This window comes from Patiria miniata, unplaced genomic scaffold (genome assembly GCF_015706575.1).
Source record: "Patiria miniata isolate m_02_andy unplaced genomic scaffold, ASM1570657v1 HiC_scaffold_2, whole genome shotgun sequence".
In the NCBI taxonomy this organism is placed as follows: Eukaryota; Metazoa; Echinodermata; class Asteroidea; order Valvatida; family Asterinidae; genus Patiria; species Patiria miniata.
In genome coordinates, this window is record NW_024037058.1 from 14,135,935 (window position 1) to 14,157,200 (window position 21,266).

The 21,266-nt window shown below is 38.7% G+C and overlaps 1 protein-coding gene across 3 annotated transcripts in view; it reads left to right on the forward strand.

Annotated features, from left to right (window-relative positions):
• The first annotated feature begins 901 nt into the window (after positions 1-901).
• The window catches only part of LOC119726605 (inosine-5'-monophosphate dehydrogenase 1b-like), a 41,338-nt gene continuing 20,973 nt past the window's right edge, over positions 902-21,266 (forward strand). For 2 of the 3 annotated variants that reach the window (XM_038198347.1, XM_038198349.1), the window contains exons 1-10: positions 902-1,106; positions 3,233-3,281; positions 5,669-5,770; positions 7,036-7,110; positions 8,257-8,353; positions 10,088-10,126; positions 12,776-12,973; positions 15,454-15,653; positions 16,415-16,505; positions 17,256-17,351. In XM_038198347.1, coding sequence (XP_038054275.1) covers positions 1,000-1,106; positions 3,233-3,281; positions 5,669-5,770; positions 7,036-7,110; positions 8,257-8,353; positions 10,088-10,126; positions 12,776-12,973; positions 15,454-15,653; positions 16,415-16,505; positions 17,256-17,351 — 1,054 coding nt within the window. In that variant the 5' untranslated portion in view covers positions 902-999. The remainder of the gene's footprint in view (positions 1,107-3,232; positions 3,282-5,668; positions 5,771-7,035; positions 7,111-8,256; positions 8,354-10,087; positions 10,127-12,775; positions 12,974-15,453; positions 15,654-16,414; positions 16,506-17,255; positions 17,352-21,266) is intronic. The other variant, XM_038198348.1, reaches the window with a different exon arrangement.

Genomic DNA, 21,266 nt, shown 5'->3' on the forward strand with positions numbered 1-21,266 from the left:
AAACATTGTATGTGAGCATTTTGATTGCAATTAAAGACAAGTTGTTCTTCTTAATGAGCGATTCGTAATGATGTGTCATGTGACTATAATTAGTTCTATATTAGTTGTCATTTTATAAAACAGGGCCTTGGCCTTGGCCTTGGCCTTGAGGGTTCAGCCTTGGCCTTAGCCTTAAGGCTTGAGGGTCAAAGCCTTGGCCTTAAGGGTCAAAGCCTTGGCCTTGAGGATGAAAGCCTTCAACCTCGTCCCCAGGGTGTCGAGCAGCACGCGCCCACCACTACCTGCTCTCTCACCCTGGTATTGGATCATTTGCATGTGCAAGATTTTTGCACACGTATGCAAATGAGAAACAGTCTGGTGCCTGGATATGCGTTACACATTAGCGTTTGTTTTTGTATGCGGTGTCTGGGGTAAAAACAGAGTCAATTCGTTGCAGCGCGAGCACGGCGTGAGTTACGAAAACACGATTTTTGAAATCAAACTGTTACTATCTTATCCAGACAACATGCAGTATCATATTTCATATTAATATGAGCAAATTGGAAAGGAAATTAGTATTTTCGAGAAGGCGTGGACGAATGATCGTGAAAACACGTACTGCACGTTTTGAATAATAGCACCAAGTACGCGATAAAAATCCATTACTAGCCAATTGCGGTACCCAATCAGGATTCAGGAAGAAAGTTTCCTATCCAGGGTTTACGCGGTTGGAAATAAAGTAAGCACTGGGGACGAGGTTGGAAAGCCTTTGCTTCAACACTGATATCCGGATTTTTTTGACAATTTTTTTTCAGCGATTATTTCAATAAATTTCTGGATGTCTTGAAAAAAAATCGATGTCGAAAAATAAATTATTTACGGCTTAAATGTCCCTTAAGGGCTACCATATGTAGCTTGTAGCGGCTGGCATGCATAAATGCATGGCACGTGTCATCACACAACAATGTCGGGCCAAGCTTGAAAACGTAAACGGTATTCTGTCTTTCGTGAAATAGAAAAATGGCTGACTACGTCGTGAGCTCCGAAGGCAAAACACCACATCCCGCCATCGATGATGGCCTAACGGGATCAACGCTGTTTACATCGGGGGATGGACTGACGTACAAGTAAGAATGGACAAGTTTTACTTTGATTCTGGTTGCTGAGATCATGGAGGAAGGAATCTTCCTCCATGCTGAGATCGAGATGAGAGTGAGACCTATTGGGGTTGGTTGTTTCGTTTGGCCTTGCCTTGTGTGCTTTACAGCCTGGCATCGGCTAGTCGCCTATTGTCGACACCTTGTTGGGCCATCGTGTGTAGTGTAGGGCCTAGACCCGTGAACGTGGCTATATACATAGCCACGCTTCAGTCTATAGTAAAAACACTCTATTGTGATCCGCGGTTACTAAGATGGAGTGACCGGTTTAGCCGAATTTCGGCTACATTTGACAGAATAATTGCATACAAAAATGAGTTGTACAGAAAATCAGCAGAATATTTTTTTCGGCAGAATTATGAAGATGAATGAAAAATGAAAAAGATTAGAGAAATATGGCACATTTGGTTTGAAAAACCTTCATTTATTGAAAGATCCCTGAAACAAACCCTTGCACAATGGACCATCAATTATACTGGGCACATGCTGGGTGATTTGACAGACTTTCGAAGTGGATTTAGCAGAATTTTATATGGTATTACGGTCAGCCTGCCATGTAAGACGGTTAGTCGGGTACCCACTGGTGATACTCCAACCGTTTTGCGCATGCGGAACTCAGGGTACCAGAGTTTCATGCCTGGCTCAGATTTCTGATCATTTTGAAACATTCGTTGTGACAAAGTTGTGCCGTATTTTACATCAAATTTCTTGGCAATGACAACTCCAACACTCGCGTATATTCACAGGAAGCCCAACAAGTAAGTGATTCACCCATGTGCAAACTTATACATGGTTATATGTAGCGGATCAAAAGATAGAATGCTTTCGCTTGTATTTACCCGAGGGAAGCGCGTGGCGTTGTATACAACGCCACGTTCACGGGTCTATGTAGGGCCCTGTTCCCTACTAGTATTAGTAAATTAGAGAACAAAATCCACTTTTAATTTGGAAAAAAATGTTGCAACCTGACGCCACTTCCGCGATTGTGTACAATTTTTATTTTCTATTCCTAACAAAATTGGAAATGTTTGTCAGTCATGTCACGTCAGTCAATCATGTCAGTCCCAGATTTATGTCTACTCTTAATTTGTCTTATCATCAAATTTTTGCAATTAGATTATGCGCCAATCAAATGTGTTCCCCCCCCCCCCCATTCATGTCTTTTCAACATCAATTGTTGGAATGACTGACCCTTACTTCATGTACTTGGTACTTAGTTTCCTGAAACATCCTCTAGGTACATCTAGCATGTCTAGGGATCTTGACTAGAGGTCAAATTACAGGGCGCCTCGATTATTTATGCTGAGTATGACATCCAACAGCCTTATTGAGAAAAAGATGATAATTAGCGTCAGGTTAAAACCTTCTCTCCGAAATTTTCCCCAAAAGCCTCCCTGGTTTATCCATAACTTCCTAAGCAACTCTTAAAAATTTGTAAGCAATGATTTTTAGGACCTCAGACTGACAATTTTTTGGAGAAATCAGAGATTTTACTCACCAATGATTAGGAGCTCACCAATGATTAGGAGCTTCTACAGCTACAAAACTGGTAGCCTGTCATCCTACAGCTGTCGGGGTCAGTAGTATATTCTGCAAACACAGTACAGCCCATTGAACAGATGGCTGTTGGATGTCCAACATGTTCTCAGCATAAATAATCGAGGCACCCTGTAATTTGCTCTTCTGTTCCCGGTATCCCAGAATGGGGTTTTTCCCCCGCATATGATACAGCCATAACCATTGATCTCCATTATAATCCACCTGATACAAGTAGAGATTGACAATTAAGATTGAGGTACTGCGGTTTACTTATGATCCAGATTAAAAGTGAAATTTCCTGTTCAATTCCGAGAGCTCCCCTCAAGTTTGTGATGGACATGTTAAACTTCCGACTCATTCGAATAGCACATTGTGGTTGTGCCCAGCGTTTTATATGGTCCTGAGCCAATTCTCAAGTGAACAATTGCCATATTTGAGAAAATGCCAGTCACTGCTGGGGGGGGGGGGGGGGGACTCTGTAGTCGGTACCCCCCTGGACCCGCCACTACTACATGGACAATTCCTTTTGACATTTGACTGTGTTTGCTCTTTTCCAGTGACTTTCTGATCTTGCCAGGGTACATTGACTTCACATCAGATGAAGTGGTAAGTGCTAACAAAACACTAGTTCGAAGGACTGTATTCATCCAACCTTAAGCTAACCATTTACCCCCCCCCCCCCCCCCCCCCCCCCCCCCCCCCGCGCCTTTTGAAATTTTCTGGGTAAAATCCACAAGACTACATGGTCAAACATGTCACTAAACCAAAAAGGCAAATAACTTTTTTTTTACAAGACCAAGGCAAAAAAAAGGTATGATGTAAGAATTTATTCTGGCTATTTTTAATTTTATTTTACGGTGTTGTCTTAGGGCTTGAAAAAAGGCACAAGTTCAGTTGGGTAGGATTCGAACCCATGACCACCGACCTTGTCTGGGTCAACTGGAATACTAAAAAAACATGGTTTATTTTTATGGATGGGTTGGTTCAAATACTTTCAGATTTTCCATTGGAATACACACAATCCCGCTTTTTTTAAAGCAAAATCATAGTGTTTTTAGCAAACCAGAACCCTCCTATGCAAACACCATTTTGTGCAAAGTTGTCCTTTCAATCAAAATCAATCAAGCGACTGTTTTTAACAGTTAAGAGCTCCCAGCCTGTGGTACATGTCCATAAGCAGGATTGACTGGCTGTGACTGTTTATGTAACTTGATACAGCCATGCTTTGACTATAGGCAATTGATAAGCCAGCTGTGCCTACCAATTGCCTGCTTTTTGTCATGTTTGTGTGTTGACTGATATGATCTGTCTGTTCGTGACTAGCCTGTGTAAAAGGCATGACAGAGGAGAGGATTGATTGTTTTTGACTGTCTGTGACTGTTCATACAGCAGGAAGGGACATTTCTTTTAATACAAAACGTCCTTTTCTACATGTAGTCCTAATAACTGCTTTCAATGGTTTACATAAATTTACATTGTATACATGTACATGTACAGTAATCACAATTACTGATTACTCTAAATGTGCCCATGTCTAACACTCTAGTTTCACAATGTTACTTTGCCCATCAATAGCAGGGCCATTCTGTGGTCACTGTGTGACATAAAATTGGGCTCGTCTGATTTTTGAAGCTTTACCCCTTTTTAAAGTTATGTACATCTGACATTACTTTCACTGATTCATCAGGTTAGTACTTTTTACTCCCTATGTCAAACTATAGTTTCTACTTTCACAAATTGTGTCAAAATATTAGGAGGGGTCACTTGTCACATCAGATGTGTGACATCAGATGAAAAAAATGTTATCCAACCCATATCGGAAATTCACACTTTTCTCTAAAGTTCTCAGGACACACACGCATACTCATTTTTGAGTAAGGCTAGTCTTTTGTGATTTACAGAATGCATCAATGTACACCCTCTGCTGTATTTTTACTAAGTGGGAATCGTTCTGTGGTCACGTATGTGACATTTTGATCCGTCACGTGCCTGACATTTTGTAATTAAAATTATGCTAATTTATGCACAGAAAGACTGGTCAACTATTAAAAGTTATTTTAAAATTCTTACTTACTAGCAACACTTTAGTGAACAATAATCCTTTGTATTACATCACATACAAAACTTTGTATCCCCCAAATAATTTAGGTTAAATTTCTGAAAATCGCCCAGCAATGAACAATTTATGTACATGTACATGTGTACAATGTACTCAAGATCCAATATTTTGTCTGCCGAGATTTCAAGCTGGACCCTGGTGTGGTAGATTATTTTGCATACATTTAGCATACATAGACATCAAATGTATAGCTTAATGTATTTCATTTAATTATGCATGTGCTGGTACATTGTGTACAACACACAATGCAAAATTTAGTATTGTATAACGTGGCAGGGACCGTTTATCATCATTCATTAAACACATCTGACATGTCTGAGGACAATTGTGTCCATTCACCATAAAAAAAGCAATTCTTCAAAAGGACATGATAAAAGCGTTGCATGCCGCGTTGTACGTCCCCCCCCCCCTCAAACAAACTAATACTCCTGAAACTTGTCTTCTTTTTTCTCTTTCTGAATTTTTTTTTAAAATTTAGTTACAATTTAAAGTGCTTGCTTGCAACATAGCCAAGTACTCATTATGTTTTTATATTAGTGAAAATCACTGAATGGCAGTTTGCTTAGATGTAGCACGCCCCCCCCCCCCCTCCATGTAATGGAGGATTTTGCAGGATTGAGGCTGTATGCAATTTTTACATGGAGGCAGTTGGAGGATTTTGCAGGATTGAGGTTGCATCCCAGCAAAAACTGCCTTTGGAATTAGGGTTTTAAAGGGATTTACATGTACACATGTACATTCCTCTGCAACCTCCAAAGTATTCCATGTCTAGCCAACATGGGTTAAAATTTGCAGCCAACCATCTCAATTGTTACTTTTCATATTCTGCATCATTAAAGACAAATGACTGTACCTATTGCGTGATTTGTTGTAGGATTTGACCTCGGCATTAACCAAAAAGATCATCTTGAAAGCCCCGCTCGTGTCCTCCCCCATGGATACAGTGACAGAGTCATCCATGGCCATCGCCATGGCGGTAAGTTCTCCCAGATCCTTCAAAATCCAACAAAGTGTTACTGTTTCTTGACTTTGGGTTTTATCCCACTTTGAAAAGTACTCATAACAATTAAAGAATGTGCCATTGGCTACCTGCACAGTGGATGTATTGGTGGATTCAGTGAGGTGCCTAGCTAAAAACTTATGAGATGAGGTTAATTAATGTAGTACGAATTAGTTACTAATTCAATTTTTTTTTTTACTCATGGCTGTCATCACAGACTCGTCCACAGTATGCTTAACCCCACTTGTATAATTCTCATGAATCCTCCAAAGTCAACCAGGCAGTTTTGGAGGATTTTAGTAGGATTGAGGCTGTATTCCATTTTTGTGCCAGTTGATTATGGAGGATGCACTGTGTCAAGGTTGTTGTTTATGCTTAAATCATGCATAAATTATGCCGAGATTATACTACCGGTACTATCCACATTGCTTTTGGATATCATCAGCCATTCTTCATTGTGTGTTAATGATTGTTGGCAAATTTTGAAGTGATTGAGGCAGTGAACAAATGCAATAAATAACAGAACATTTTGGAGGATTGAGGCTGAATCAAATTTTTACCTGTGGCAATTGGAGAATTTTGAAGGAAGTTGAGGATGGATCCTAATAGCCAATAGTAAATAATATTGTACATGTACATGTAAGTACATGTACATACATGGACTGTGACATTTTCAGCACAGTGTGTTATTTTAGCATGTTTATTTCCTCGTACTCCATCATGTCCATGCCCCTTTTATGCCCTTTTATATTTCCTTTAAATTGGACAAAGTTCTGAAATTTAAGAATGTGTACGATATTCCACATGAAAACACCCATATTAATAATGTCCGTGAATGTGTACACATGTACCGTTTCAAACAACTCCTATACAAGTTTGTGTCATGATCAGTCATTCATATACACATTGTGCTTTGCTATACCGTAGCTTGGGAACATTCTAAGTACTTGTCATTTTTAAGGAAAAGCACTTTTCAATTGCATACAAGTTTTAACAGTGATGATTTGTCACTGTGACATTTTAAATGCTGTTTATGTGTTAACTGCAACAGCAGCACAAATAATATATTTATTGCTTTTATATTGTACGTTGGTCCATCAAATTTGACTAGTTTTATCAAGTACCGGTACATGTAAAGTGTAATGTGTTTGAATTTTACAATTGTAAGTTAAATTTTTGACTTTTTTGTTTAATTGTAAAATTACATTGTTCAATTTTTTTTTTCTCCATGGAAACCATAGTTGTGTGGCGGCATAGGTATAATACATCATAATTGCACTCCGGAATTTCAAGCTAATGAAGTACGCAGAGTAAAGGTAAGTGGGCGGAATGATGATTATTCAGTACGTCTTGTAGGCAAACTTTTTGATGATTATGAGTTTCAGCACAATGCATTTGAGTGCGTGTACGTATTACACAAGTAAACAGGGCTGTTAGGTTGGCTCAGAGTAATAGCCAATTCAAGCATAAATTTTGGATGTCACAAATTTCAACTGCAGTGATTTTCACCTTGTACATGTCATGAGTTCCAATTTGTACTTTCAGCCTAGAATATTGTTGTCTTTTAGTTAGAGGAAAAATTTGATTATTTGATTGTGCAAGTACAAAATACAGGGCACAAAAAATTGTGTTTCCATACATACGATCTGAATATTCCGGTTTGGTTGGTTCGGTTCAGAAGGGCTACATTGTATGTTTGGTGAATTTTGGTTCGGTTTGGCAGTTCGGTTGCAGCAGTAAAAATGGAGTATCCAAAATACGTAGTAACGAAGGTCTGAATGTGTGCAAAAGATGCCGTGACACCCTTTTGGCATTGTTCATGTATCAGGGGTGTGAAATCTCAGCTTTAAAGCTGATTTCAGCATTTTTGTTTTGGATTTCAGCTATTTTCCCTCATTTGTTGTGTACAAAAGTGTAGGAGATTTCCAAAGTTCAGCATTTTTACACCTTTTTCAGCTTTTTTCAGCTATTTTTTATCAGTGGTCACTCACACCCCTGTCGTATGTAGGTTTATCCATACACATTTTTTCATGGATAATGGACAATTCATTTTCATGTACGGTCGTACCTAATAAGGTACATGTACATTATGTGTACATGTATTTACATGTACGTCTACACGTAAATTACGTGTACAGTCGAGTCTCGTTAATACAAACTCGTTCGGACCTACCCAAATTGTTTGTTATATCAGAATTTTGTATTAAGAGGAACATCAGTCCCATTCATTGTGCATTTAAATGCACAGTCGGGACTGAGGCTATTTGTTTGTTATAACCAGAATTGTGTATTAACAGAGTTTGTACTAACGAGATTCGACTGTATACGTAAGGTAGCAGTGTGTCTTGTTCAGGGTGTGGATGATTTCAGTTTACTTTGGCGATATTTCATTGTTTTTAACCGTGTAGTAAATATTGATGATAATCAGTGTTTTGTGCTATTCTTAAACAATTTCTTTTTAGAAATATGAACAGGGTTTCATCCTGGATCCCGTCTGTATGGGTCCTGATGACACGGTCGGCTGTGTCTTCTCTGCCAAGGTAGCGCACGGCTTCTCTGGTAAGACATTCTTTGTTTCTTTGGGTTTTTTTTTTTTTTTTTTTAAGTATTACAGGAGACACAAATGCAACTAGTGGTTAGTAGTTACATTGAGTTTATTTTAGTGCTGCTTGGAACCATGTTGGGACATCGTTTCGTTTGTCTTTGATCATAATGCATGTTCACATGTCAAACATTGATAGGAAATCTCATTTACCATTTAGCTTTTCAATTGTCCTCTAAACTGACTATGATCTGAAAGCTTCAGACATTTTTCGGAACCAAAGTATATGAAGTGGTGGACGAAACAATTTGACATCATCACCTTGCTCACAATATGCATTTGGGAAAACACAATGTTTGCTAATTACTTGTATACGTCACCGCTATTGCAACGAAGCGCAAATACACCAAAGACACATTCGTCGTATTTGTATACGACGAATGTGTTTTTATATGGTAGTTCAGCATTGTTAATTATGTGTCCATGAGGTTTCAAATGCAGAATGAAAATTATTATTATTATTATTATTATTATTTCAAATTCCTGACATGCCTAATCTAAGCTGGTGACGCACAGTACATGTACAATTAATAGTTTCCATTATTCTCTGTTATGCCATTGAGCGTTACATGGGCCTTATTCGCGAGTCCGCCATATTAAATTGAAATCGAGGTGAAATCTTCATTTTTGGAACTTGCGAAGAGAAATGAAAGCAATGACATAAAGTTAATTACAAATTAATACCAGTCTGCTCTGATGAATAATTTAAAATTTGTGATTAACCATGCCCTTATGTTTTAAGCCACATTTAAAAACAAAATGAAAGTGAGGCTAGAATGAATAAATAGTCTGGCACCATCCCATTGAACAGTTTACAATTTATAAAATACATTCAGGGAACACGACCAAAATGGCTTCCTCATGAATAAGGTCCATGCTCCGAATCTATAAAGAGCCCTTTGTTTTGATGTCAAATAGCTTCAGATTGTATGGTACATCTTCATGTTTCTACAGCAGTCGTGATGATTTGAGGTGTGCGATCGCACCCACATACCATCGCAGGCCTAAAAGCTTCGCGAGCAGTGCGAATAATCGCACGCCTGAATCCCTCTGAACCGCACTCCTTGGCATACATTTACGACATGATTATACATCTGTGAGTTCTTGAAATGGCTTCACTGTATGCCAAGGTGAATTTATTTTTAAAAAAAAATAAAAAAATACCAGATTGTTCAGTCCCAGTTTGGACCACCACACAATCACACGCCTAAAAAAATCACACGCCTAGAAAAATCACACGCCTAGAAAAATCACACGCCTAGAAAAATCACACGCCTAGAGAAATCTAGGTGTGCCTTTTTCCACACACCTGTAATTTTCAAATCATCAGGATTGCATCAGTAATAACGATTTTCATTTTAGGAGGATTCCTATATTGTTGCTTCATCAGTAACATACAATGGTAACAGGCTTTCTGAAAATTAGTGCATGCATGCATTTTTTAGAAAGCTGCTATGTTTGCATGCACCTGATTGGCCCAAATGCTGTAAACCAAACGGACTAGATCTTTCAAATAATTCTTAAAGAGTTAGTAGTGATGTACATGTACAAATGTACATGTACATTGTAATTTGTAAAAGGGTCCAGATTCGATGGTGTCACAACGCTGAGTGATACACTTATTGTGTCTGCAGTAGTACCATAATTTCCAATTTTATTTAACGCACATTGATTTTATGCTCTGTTTGCAGATGAAGAACAATCACAAAAGAAATCCAAATCCATATTTGGTGGGTTATAAACAGCAGTGCTAAACCTTGACTTTTCTCGGGATTGTTCTCTTTTGGCGTGTTGTCCTTTTAACAACTCTTTCTGGCTTCTTAGATGACTGTGTTGAACTTTTTCATCCAACAGCCTTCATTAAAAATAGTCATCTTAGTTTTGGCTAATATCATACACTTTTTTAAGATTTGAAGCAGTTGATGAAGAAAAAAAATTTAATTCCTTTTCAAAGTCAAAAGGGGAAAAAGCAATTGAGTGTTTTTTTACTTTTTGCAACATATGGAAATGATTGTTTCACAGAACTTTGGAGTGACTTTCCTTTTTTTTGGACAATTTTTCATCACATCTTTGTGAGTGTTAATCAGCTAATCTGTGTAAACTGCTTTTGTTTTTGTTTACATGAATGATTTGAGATTGAGATTCACTGTTCGATGTTTACACAGGAACACTTAAAGAAAAAAATCCAAATGGTGGAAGTAAATATGAAAAAGGAGCTTTTCTTTTTATAGCCATACACTGCATTTGAATTGTCACTTTAACATTTGTTCTGCGTACATGTACGTAATTTTGTACGTAATTTTGCTTAATGTGCATTACATAACGATACTTACATGTACTGTACAGTCTGTAATACATGTACATGTTCACAACACGAACGTCTGTGGTCGTTTAATTCATTGAATTTATCAAAACAGTGACTTTCATTGGACTAACCCCATCTGGTCATAGAGTGCTTTAATCATTTTTTCAATTTGAGAGATAAGATGAGGTTGTTTGAAATATAATCATCATGTGTGCCTGCACCCTTGACAAGTTGCTCGTTTGCAGTGTAAGACATCACAGTTCTGCACCCTTCAATAATTTGGGTTTTTTTCCCCCAAATCTCGATCCTTTCATCTATACTGTACACCTATCTTGGGACTATTTTGGCTTTCAGTTACGTTCTCTTATTAACTTGACGGCAAATGGGCTTTTGTGGAGACTAAGACATGAAATGTTTTCTTAGGGGTACATGTACATGTACATAAATCAGTGGGGCAGTGTGGCCTAGTGGTTAGGGTTTGTGACTCATGATCAGAAGGTCAGGGGTTTGAATCCAGCTGCTGGCCGTATGTTGTGTCCTTGAGCGAGCCACTTTATCTCCACTTGCCTCTCTCCACCCAGGAATATACATGTAAATGGGTACCCACATTAGCTGGGGAGTAAATCTGTGATGGACCGGCATCCCATCCAGGGGGATAGAAATATTCTCAGTCGTTTCATGCCACTGAAACCGGAGATAAACACTGGCCTGATGGGCCACATTGGCTCTTGAAAGACTTCACTTTCACTTGCATGTTCATTTGTAAATCAAGTGATTACAGAAGTGTGACTTGAACACAAGACCACTGGAGACATTGCACAAAGTACAGTGCACGTACTTATATGTAAGAGTGTTTGTGAGTTCTAGCTCTGCTTTTTTTTAATATGTACATCAGCAGCCTCCTCTCAAAGATGAAATACTGTAAAATGTACGGTACTGTACACTTAGTTGGAATAACCTCACATGAACCTTGGAAGTGGCAAATGCAGCATCTTGAAAACTGACTTTTGAGCCTGTTTTTAATTTTCTTTGGGGAGTATAGCAATTCCTGGCATTTTGCCTTATCAATTTGTTCTCTTCTAGCACGTCGTTAAAGCCCATTATACAAAAATTGCAAAACTAAATCAATTTTTTTAAAATAGACTTACATGTATCAAATATTAACTTCAGACTTATCAAATGTTAACTTCATGTGTGGTACATGTACTTAATACCAAACACTGTGTGGCATTTTTTCAACTGATATGCAGTCATTATACATGTATATATGCATTAAAAAAACCGTTTAGATTATAGAAAGGTTGAATTTATGCTGTCTCCATGTGAGTTAAGACATGTAAGACTTGTGACAAATGAAATATGAACAAAAAAACTCACTTTCAGAATGTCGGTACAGCGCTAGGGACGGTGGCGGTGCGTGCTGCGGCCGAAAACTTCTCAAGGAATGGAGGATCCCCCTGATGTTATTGTACAACTCAATTGTTTGGTGCAACACGCAATCGAGGTGTGCAATGACATCAGGGGTGATCCTGCATTCCTTCAGAAGCTTTCGGCCGCAGCACGCACCTTCCGCCACCGTCTCCAGCACTGTATCGACATTCTGAAGTGAGGTGGTTTTTTTTTTAAATCTCACCCTCTTGTACAAAACTGATCCGAAATTTTGGTTTAATTCCATTGGTAAACAATAGAGTTATTTAGGATAAAAAAAGGACATTTTTTTTTTGGACAAGTAGTACATGCACAGCCATCGAAAAATATGTAATTTTGATTTTTTTTATACAGGTACCGGTAAGTTCAATAATATTTAACAGTAAAAATTTACTTTAAGAGCTGATGTCTCAATTCATGCCATTCAGGGTAAGAAGCGCTTTTCTTTTTTAAACAATTTTTCTCAGAAGGTTAGCCAGCACTTGTAAAAACACTTACAAAGCAATTTTCATTGGCGCACCTGTGTTCATTAATTGTACATACATGGACGTCAAACATGTCTTGCATATGTCGCATCTGTCCTGGAAGTGTTATCCACACTGCGTTGTCCTTGACGTCTTCTCCACCCACTGTGCTTCACATCCAGGTATCCCCATCACGGAGACCGGATCCCTAGGAGGCAAGCTCCTTGGCATTGTCACGGCCCGTGATATTGATTTCCTGAAGGCCGACTCCTACAACACTCCCTTGAAGGAGGTGATGACCAGACGGGAGGAGCTGGTGGTTGCCTTGGCCAATGTCACACTCAAGGAAGCCAACGTGCTCCTGCAGAAATCCAAAAAGGGTAAGACGGGGGCGTGCAGCTATCCACTGGTGACTCAGGTGATAGTTTTGCTCTTGACACTAAATATCCCACTATTTCCAGTCATCTTACAGCTGGTCGGGGGCGGGGAGGGGGGTGTTAAAGGTAGAGTAGATCATTTGCAGCAATCCAAAAAGTAACTGACCTAATTATTGTTTATAAAAAACTTACTTGGTTTTAAAACCTTAACCCCACCTAAAGCTACAAAATACTACTAGTAAACTGTAGTATGAAACACTTCAGTATATTTAAGTGTGCACAACACTCATGGTATTCTGCAGTACTCAGTTTTTTATCCCAGAGTAATTGACCTATTGCCGTAGAATCGCGTTAGAATCTCGTTAGAATCATGTTAGAATCACCGTGGTCAACGAAGCTTGTGAAATATTGTCCAATTACATGATATACAAATGGACGCAGAATGTGCAAAATCTGAAGGAAAAAAAATTACTGTACAAACATTACATAGGGTTGTCAGAGGGCGTGGCTAACTCGCAAACGGCGAAAGGTCAATTGCTGGGATGTTAGGGTTAAAGATACTGCTAGTAATGGTGCTAAACTCCTTGTGAAATTACTCCATCTGGCATGCTGTCATTTTTAAGAAAACAATCAACGAAGGCCAAAGATGCGTCAATTGTTGCATACATTTTTTGGAAATTTCTGTTAGTAGTTGGTTTGTAATTGGGCGAATCCGTGAATGGGGGCGCTGTATTACAGGTGTAAATTGTTCTTTTCTGAAAATGAATTCATGTTAGGACACACATGTACAAATGTTTACATGTACATTGTAAGCCCTTGGAAGTACTTGAGAACAAACAAAACGCAAGAATATATTCTACCCTTGCTGTTTCTTTTCAATCACTTATTATGTGTTCAATTCTGCACTCACCTTGGCCTCCAGAGACAGGTGCTTTCATATCAGATGTAACACACGATCCACATTCAAAAAAGAAATTAGACGCACGTGTGCACCTGCTCAACTTTTCACAAGATTCACAACAAGAGAGTGGTTCTTGATACATTATTCATAAGACCACAAATAATACATGCACAGCTGTTTGTATTTTCTGGTAGTTGAACGGTACACTGTACATCACCCAGCTTATGAGAAAACTTGCCTGCAAACTCTTCTTGTGTGATGTTCTTACTAAGGAAATAAATATGTGCTTGGCCATTTTTAAACAAGTCTGTTTAAGACCGACGTGGGGAATGGAATGGCCCGAGCCGTTCTTAAACAGACTTGTTTAAAGCTATAGTCCCATCATTTGCAGCTATCCGAAAAAGTAACTGGCGTATTATTGTTGTAAAACATACTTGGTTGAAAGATAGTAAGTGGACTAAGCTCCCTGTGAAATTAATCTTTCTAGCAAGCTATCATTTTGAAGTAATCAACGAAAGAAGGTCTTTCCAACGGTGCGTCTTAAGACGCACCGTAGGAAAATTTGAATTGGTAGTTCGTTTTGTTATTCGGCACAGCGCGCGCAAGCATTGGCACGACGCACAGGCGTGCGGCAGTTGCTATAATTCGTCGGATCAGTGCGCGACATCGCGTATAGCTGCAATTCAAAACAATTCAAAACATGATTCAGAAACTTTTGATTTGAAATTGAGATCCTAGAATGCTGTTTTTCTCGGAATATACAGCTGAGGCTAAGCTGAAACTTCATCAGGTTAGTTGTTCAGTATCCTTCATTAGATTTTGAACACTTTTGTTGCTTCAAACGAACAAAATGCACAAATTACAAATGATGGACTATATCTTTAAAAGGAATATACAACATCTGCAACCATTAAAAAAACAAAACTACCAAATTATTATGAAATACCTTACTGGACTGTTAGTGAATGACAGTCTAAAGCATCCTGTAAAATCATGGCGCCTGGTATGCTAACATTTTCAAGAAAAGTGGTATTTTTGTATCAATTTCCAACTGCCGACGAGAGTAGGAAAAAACTAGCTTTTTTCAAATACTGCCCCCAATTTACCATATTTAGTTAGTCTGAATTTTGTTTGCAATCAATTACACATCTATAAACAGGTACAAGCTTACAATTTCCTGACGTCTGTAAATTGCTCCATTTCAATTTAAGTGGGGTCAGGGAACCAGACTTTTCTTGGTTTTTCCAGCATCTACAAACACCAAACATCAAACAAGTCAGTGTAACAATATTTGCTATGGAATACTAATCCCCTCTATGAAATACTAATCCCCAACTCTGAAAATTACAGCAAAAGCAAATGTTGTATATTCCTTTTAATACCGGCAAAGCTCATACATGTATTTATTCCTATTCATAATATCTTTTTAGTCAAAAAGTCGAAACAAGTCAAAAATTATTTTAAAAACAAACAAAAGAGATTTTACCCACTCACCCACCCTTTACTTTTTCACATGCATTCAATGAAATAGTAAAACACAACTTGTTTTCTTCATTGTTCTTGGCCTTACTTGATTCACCAGGTAAGCTGCCAATCGTCAATGAGAAAGATGAGTTGGTGTCGCTGATCTCGCGAACCGATCTCAAGAAGCATCGGGAGTTTCCCCTGGCCTCCAAAGACTCTCACAAACAGCTTCTAGTAGGAGCGGCCATCGGGACCAGAGAAGACGACAAAGTTAGACTAGAGTTACTGGCGCAGGCTGGCGTGGATGTCATTGTATTGGTAATAATACTCCAAAATGATAATAAATGATAATAATTACCTTGGATTGGACATTTGGGAGACATTCCCATAGACTTGTATTCTAGACCAATATTCCCTTGCCCTTTTTCAACAAATTTCGGTATGTTTACTACTTAGACCACAAGCAACAAATATAACCTAATTGCAACAGTAAACTTTTGCCTCTAAAGGGGGCTATGACATTAGGGAGACATGAAAATGTCTCCCTAATGACCGGTGTCTCCCACCGTTCAAAGAAATTACAAGAACACGTCTCCTTAATGGTACATTTAGTGGAATAATCTCACTGAATGCTATAATAGGGCGACTTTCCCATAGACTTGTGCACAAACCTAAAATGCCACTATCCTGCCTCCACCAATTTCGGTATATTTATGGTACATTTGGACCACGAGGAATCGATCTAGACAGTTTGCAATGGTAAAATCCCTTCTCCTAAGGGTCATTTTCATAAAAGGGCGACACCAATTTGTAATGTAGACGCGATTAGCAAGATCTGTGCCCGTACACAGTATTCGTAAGTTTAATTGACTAGTTTTCCAGAAATTTCTGATTTGACAGAATCACACATTTGGTGTTGGTTCATTTTATCATCGCTCACAGAACATTTGGCATCGTTGTAGTTATGTTGACTGAATGGTCCCAAGCTTGTGTGTACATGTATATGTTTCACTGTTTGGTTTAAACATGCTCACATCTTAAGTTTTCTTCAAACTTTTCTTTTTGCATTTTACTTTTAGGATTCTTCACAGGGTAATTCGTCCTTTCAGGTCAACATGGTCAAATACATCAAGCAGAACCACCCAGACGTCCAAGTTGTAGGAGGCAATGGTATGTATTGTATTCTCTTGAGGAGGAGGAGAGTAAGTTGCCAGCATCCAAGTAATTGTAGAGACAATGTTTGGGTGTATATTAGTACTTTTTGTGGAAAATTGTCCAAAACTTGTCTGGGAAAGAGTTCCATACCTGGACATCACCTGTCACCATGTTTACAAACCCTATGAGACTGGTTTGAAGAATTCAAACTGTTTTCTCAGTAAATGCTTTAACATTTTCCCTGCTTACATGTAATTTGACTTTTTAGGACATGTTATCGCTTTCTTATGGCTGATAGGTCTCTGCAGGGAAAAATTAGTGATGGAATTCTTCCCCTCGTCTGTTAAACAGACAGTTTTCAAACATGAAAAAATATTTTTATCTCAAAATTAAATTTGAAAACATAACTACAACTCCTTTGGCATTTTTTCCTTGTTCTGAGAACCTTCCTGAATACTGCAAAAAATCCATTACTGTAGGAACCCACATGTATATGTGCCCGGTACATGTAAACATGTGTGAACTGTAAGCTTAAACTTTTTTTAGGTCAACCAGACCAATGTGAAGTAAAAGATGCAACACTATGTGTTCCTAATTTAAAAAACAATATCCTTGAAGCCTAGGAATTCATGATGTTGCTTCTTCGGTTTTTACTTGCATCTGTGATGTGTTGGGTGTTTTCCATGTTACAAAATGTAACTCCTATTAAACTTTTTTGATCAAGATGTTTCTTTTCAATATTTGAGAGTTGTCCTTTTTTCGCAGTTGTGACAGCATCCCAAGCAAAGAGCCTCATCGATAGTGGGGTAGATGCCTTGAGAGTAGGCATGGGCAGTGGTTCTATCTGCATCACGCAAGAAGGTAAGAATATCGTGGAAAACGTGATGAAGAACCACATTTGTGCAATAAAAACTTGGACTTGAATGTTCTTGAAGCTTGAAATAACTTCAACCAGTACTGGTTCTCGATATACACCTACAAGTCATGACTCAAAAGTGATTTCACAAATTAAGAAATTTACATGTACGTACACTGTAAATTGGCTAGTGTTTGTAGGATTAAATCTTACAATATTCTTTAGGGGTGAGATTGGTAAGGATTTTTCCAGATTTTGTTATTTTTGTTTTGTTGGGAATTTTCTTGATATCAGGATTTTTTGGTCAATTTTCTGATTTAGGATTTCATAACAATCCCTTTTGTAATCTGAATTCCTCAGGTTTTACCATAAGGATTTTTTTTACCTATAAACATTTTTGGTGCAAAAGAAATTAGTACTTTAGGGGTGCTTGTAGGCAAATGTACACTGTACACAAACATATACCGATACCGTATCATACTCATAGACCCTATGTTGCTCTGGGCCTGCAGTGACCATCAAGCCCTCTGTCGATTATTCCGTGGACTTTTCATTTTCTACCAATCACACACATGTTAACTTCAAGCTGGCCACAGGTGTACATGTAGTCTAGATGAAGAGTTCTGATAAATAGCCTCTCACATAACTATAATCACTGCACTGTGTGAGCAGCGATCAATAATTTTTTTATTTTCTCCCAATCTCACACCCGTTAATTCAAGCTGCCGACAGGTGTACGCGTGGATCTAGATAAAAATTTTTGATACATAGCCTCTCACATAAACTATGATCACTGCACTGCATGAGCAGTGATCAATAATTTTCATTTTCTCCCAATCTCACACCCTCAAGATGAGGTCTCATTTTGATGAATAGCCTGTCACATAAACTATGATCACTGCACTGTGCGAGCAGTGATCAATGATTAGTTTTCTTTGCAAATGGACAATGGAATGTTTGGTTGACAATTTAGTGTCTATAGGATATGAAATGCTTGTACACTTTCGTTGTGAAGCTGTTTATCAATATCTCCAAATGATCTCAATTTTCTATGATTCTGCACGAGTGACAGAAAGCCAATTCTATCATTTGTGTAAGTTATAAACTTATTTTCACATTTTTTGGGTGTTTATTTCTGATATTTCAACTTAACTATCTACCACACCAGTAGATTTCTTTTATACAATTCATGTAGCTGTTACTTTGGTACTTTTCCCCCTAAAAAATTAACCTGAGCCATTCTGCTATTCCCAATTAAGAAAAAATGTAAAGTTATTATAAAGCTGTCAGGGGGTGGAATGCGTGTATTTAAAGCTTGAACATTTACAGTGTATGACAGTGGGGGGGGGGGGGGGGGATTTTCCAGTAAGACCCATGCAAAGATCTATAATTAGGGTCGGATAATGGCCTCCTACAGTGTACATATTTTCATTGATATACAGCATACCTATATTTATCCCTAATCGCCTAGGTCCTTTTGCTAGGATGCATCCTCAATCCTGCAAAATCTTCCAACTTCCAACCGGTAAAAATTGGATACAGCCTCAATCTTCCATATCCGTCCGTTCTTTCTTGAATTTGTTCCGTGGAGGGGTAATCACTGCCTCAACTCTATCAAAATCCTCCATTACGTTTTTAAGACATTGGAGCAGTGTGGATGATATCCAGAAGCAGTGCTATTTTTTGGATAGCTGCAAATGATCTATGCTACCGGTACCTTTAACCCTAAAAGGGCGGGGGGCAGAATCTGCCCCCCCCCCCAACTTTTTCCGCGATAGCTTTGGAATTTTTTTTTTCACAGCCCGAGCTGTTTTGACTTTTTAGCCTCGAGTCTTGCGCATCTTTTTATACCCAAAACATAAAAATTTTACGAGCCGTGAAAACTTAACTTTCCCATATACCTTGTGTACACAGAGCACAATTACCATTCGTACATATGAATAATTAATTAGCCATAATTCCAAAACCCTGTGACCTATAGTCCTGAAATTTCTTGGGTATGTTCACGATGAGTTGCTCTATGCATGTACCGAGTTTCAAATTTTTTTGTCACTCAATGGCCGAGATTTTAGGGGGGCGGAATTCTCCCCCCCCCCCCCCCCACCACGGCTGAGAGATGGTAAAAATTACCCGGCCCTTTTAGGGTTAAGCTTACATGTATCATTGTATCATATAGTGTAGACTTCGTAATGGCTGCTTGAACAGAGATTTCTATTGTTGCATCCGAAGTCATTACTCAGTGGCTTCCGTGAGTAGGCCATAGGGTATCATCTACAGTTCATATTTATACAGAATTGTCCGTAAATAGAAACAAAGTAATCCGTGGGAGAGCCCATCCTAAGGCTTCCCTTACTGTCGCATCCTTCACTCCACTTGCCAATGATGCCTTGCTTGTTTCCTCACAAACCTTCCTAATTATTTACCCCATGGAGCTCTTTCTTGGATTATGAAAGTTGTCCCAAGGACGGTATCCAGATAATGACTGCTTTGAGTGGTGTAGTATAACAAGACTTCTGAGGTAGTCTCGAGGTGAAGCTGAGGGAAAAGCCCGCTCCATTAAAAAGATATAATAAAAATATAATAGAATATAGTTCATTCTGCCCCCTGTTGAGTTACGCGAGGGGATGTTTTGCTTCTAGGAATATACCTTGAGTGCACTCATGGGGTAAGGGTTGGGGGGGGAAGTCTGGTGATGGTGGTGATGTAATACAGATACATTAATAAGCCATTTCGGAGTTACAAAAATGTACTACTGCACGTGCGCACATCAGATTCAACGATTTAGTGTCGGAAGATAAACAAAGCAGATAAATGCACACAAGTCTATGGGGGACGTGGTAATCGAATCCGCATTTTGCAATTTTGTTCTAGTAAAACAGAAGATGGAAATTTTTGTTCGCACAAAAGTTGGAGCACACGAAACAACGTAAACCATGGTGCCGTTGAAAACAATCAACATTTTGCATCTACTTCAAAATAAGAACTTTTCTTTAATTTCGTTGGTACCCCGCTATGATTTTTCACACGTGTGGCGAACTGTTTATCCCCCGACCCTAATCATTGTCATGGGATGTGCGCATGCACAGTAGTACATTTTTGTAACTCCGAAATGGCTTATACTGTAAGGACATTAGATGACTTTTATGTTTGCATTTAAAAATCTGACCCCTACTCCTTGGCACATCATCCTGAATCTTGATCCCCATCCCCAACCCTACCTTCAGCCACCCCTTGTGCCCTCGGCAGTGAGCATGGGGGCTTTGCCACTCTAATTAGCTCTATTATCAAAAGTTGACAACATTCCATAGGAACTCCCTCCCTGGAATGCTACATGTATAATAATGTTGTCTGCCATAAAGGTTTTCAGCATCCATGGCACCACTTCTGTTGCATAGTTAGGAGAAGTGTTGAAAGTCAGCCCAGTTGGAGTTCGGTTCGGCAAGGCTCAGAAATGATTTTGTCAGAACAATCACGAAAGGACTAGATCACTAGAAACGTGGCATATATAGCCCAGCTCTGCCACACTGCAATTGGTGAAAGGGCTGGACCAGGAAAGTTATATTTCCTTGGTTAGTTTTTTTTTTTTTATCTTTATGATGGCTTTTTGTTGTAACAGGTACATGTATATCAATTTGTTAATTGTATGTACATGTCAATTGTACATTGTATCCCAAAACCACAAAAAAATGAACTTCGTGTACATTGTCTTTCTTAAACAACACAAGAAAGACAATGCATCTTATCTTTTTATCAAGTTCATTATTGCAAGTTCGGTGACATCAGCCCTGAATCCAAAAGCAGCCTGTGCACTCAGGGTCCATAGGTTAATGTTAATTTGCATTCATAAATACCTAAGACATTTTACGCATTCCTATTGGTCGAGAGCCCGTCACGTGGCCGGTCTTAAACGGATGATAAAG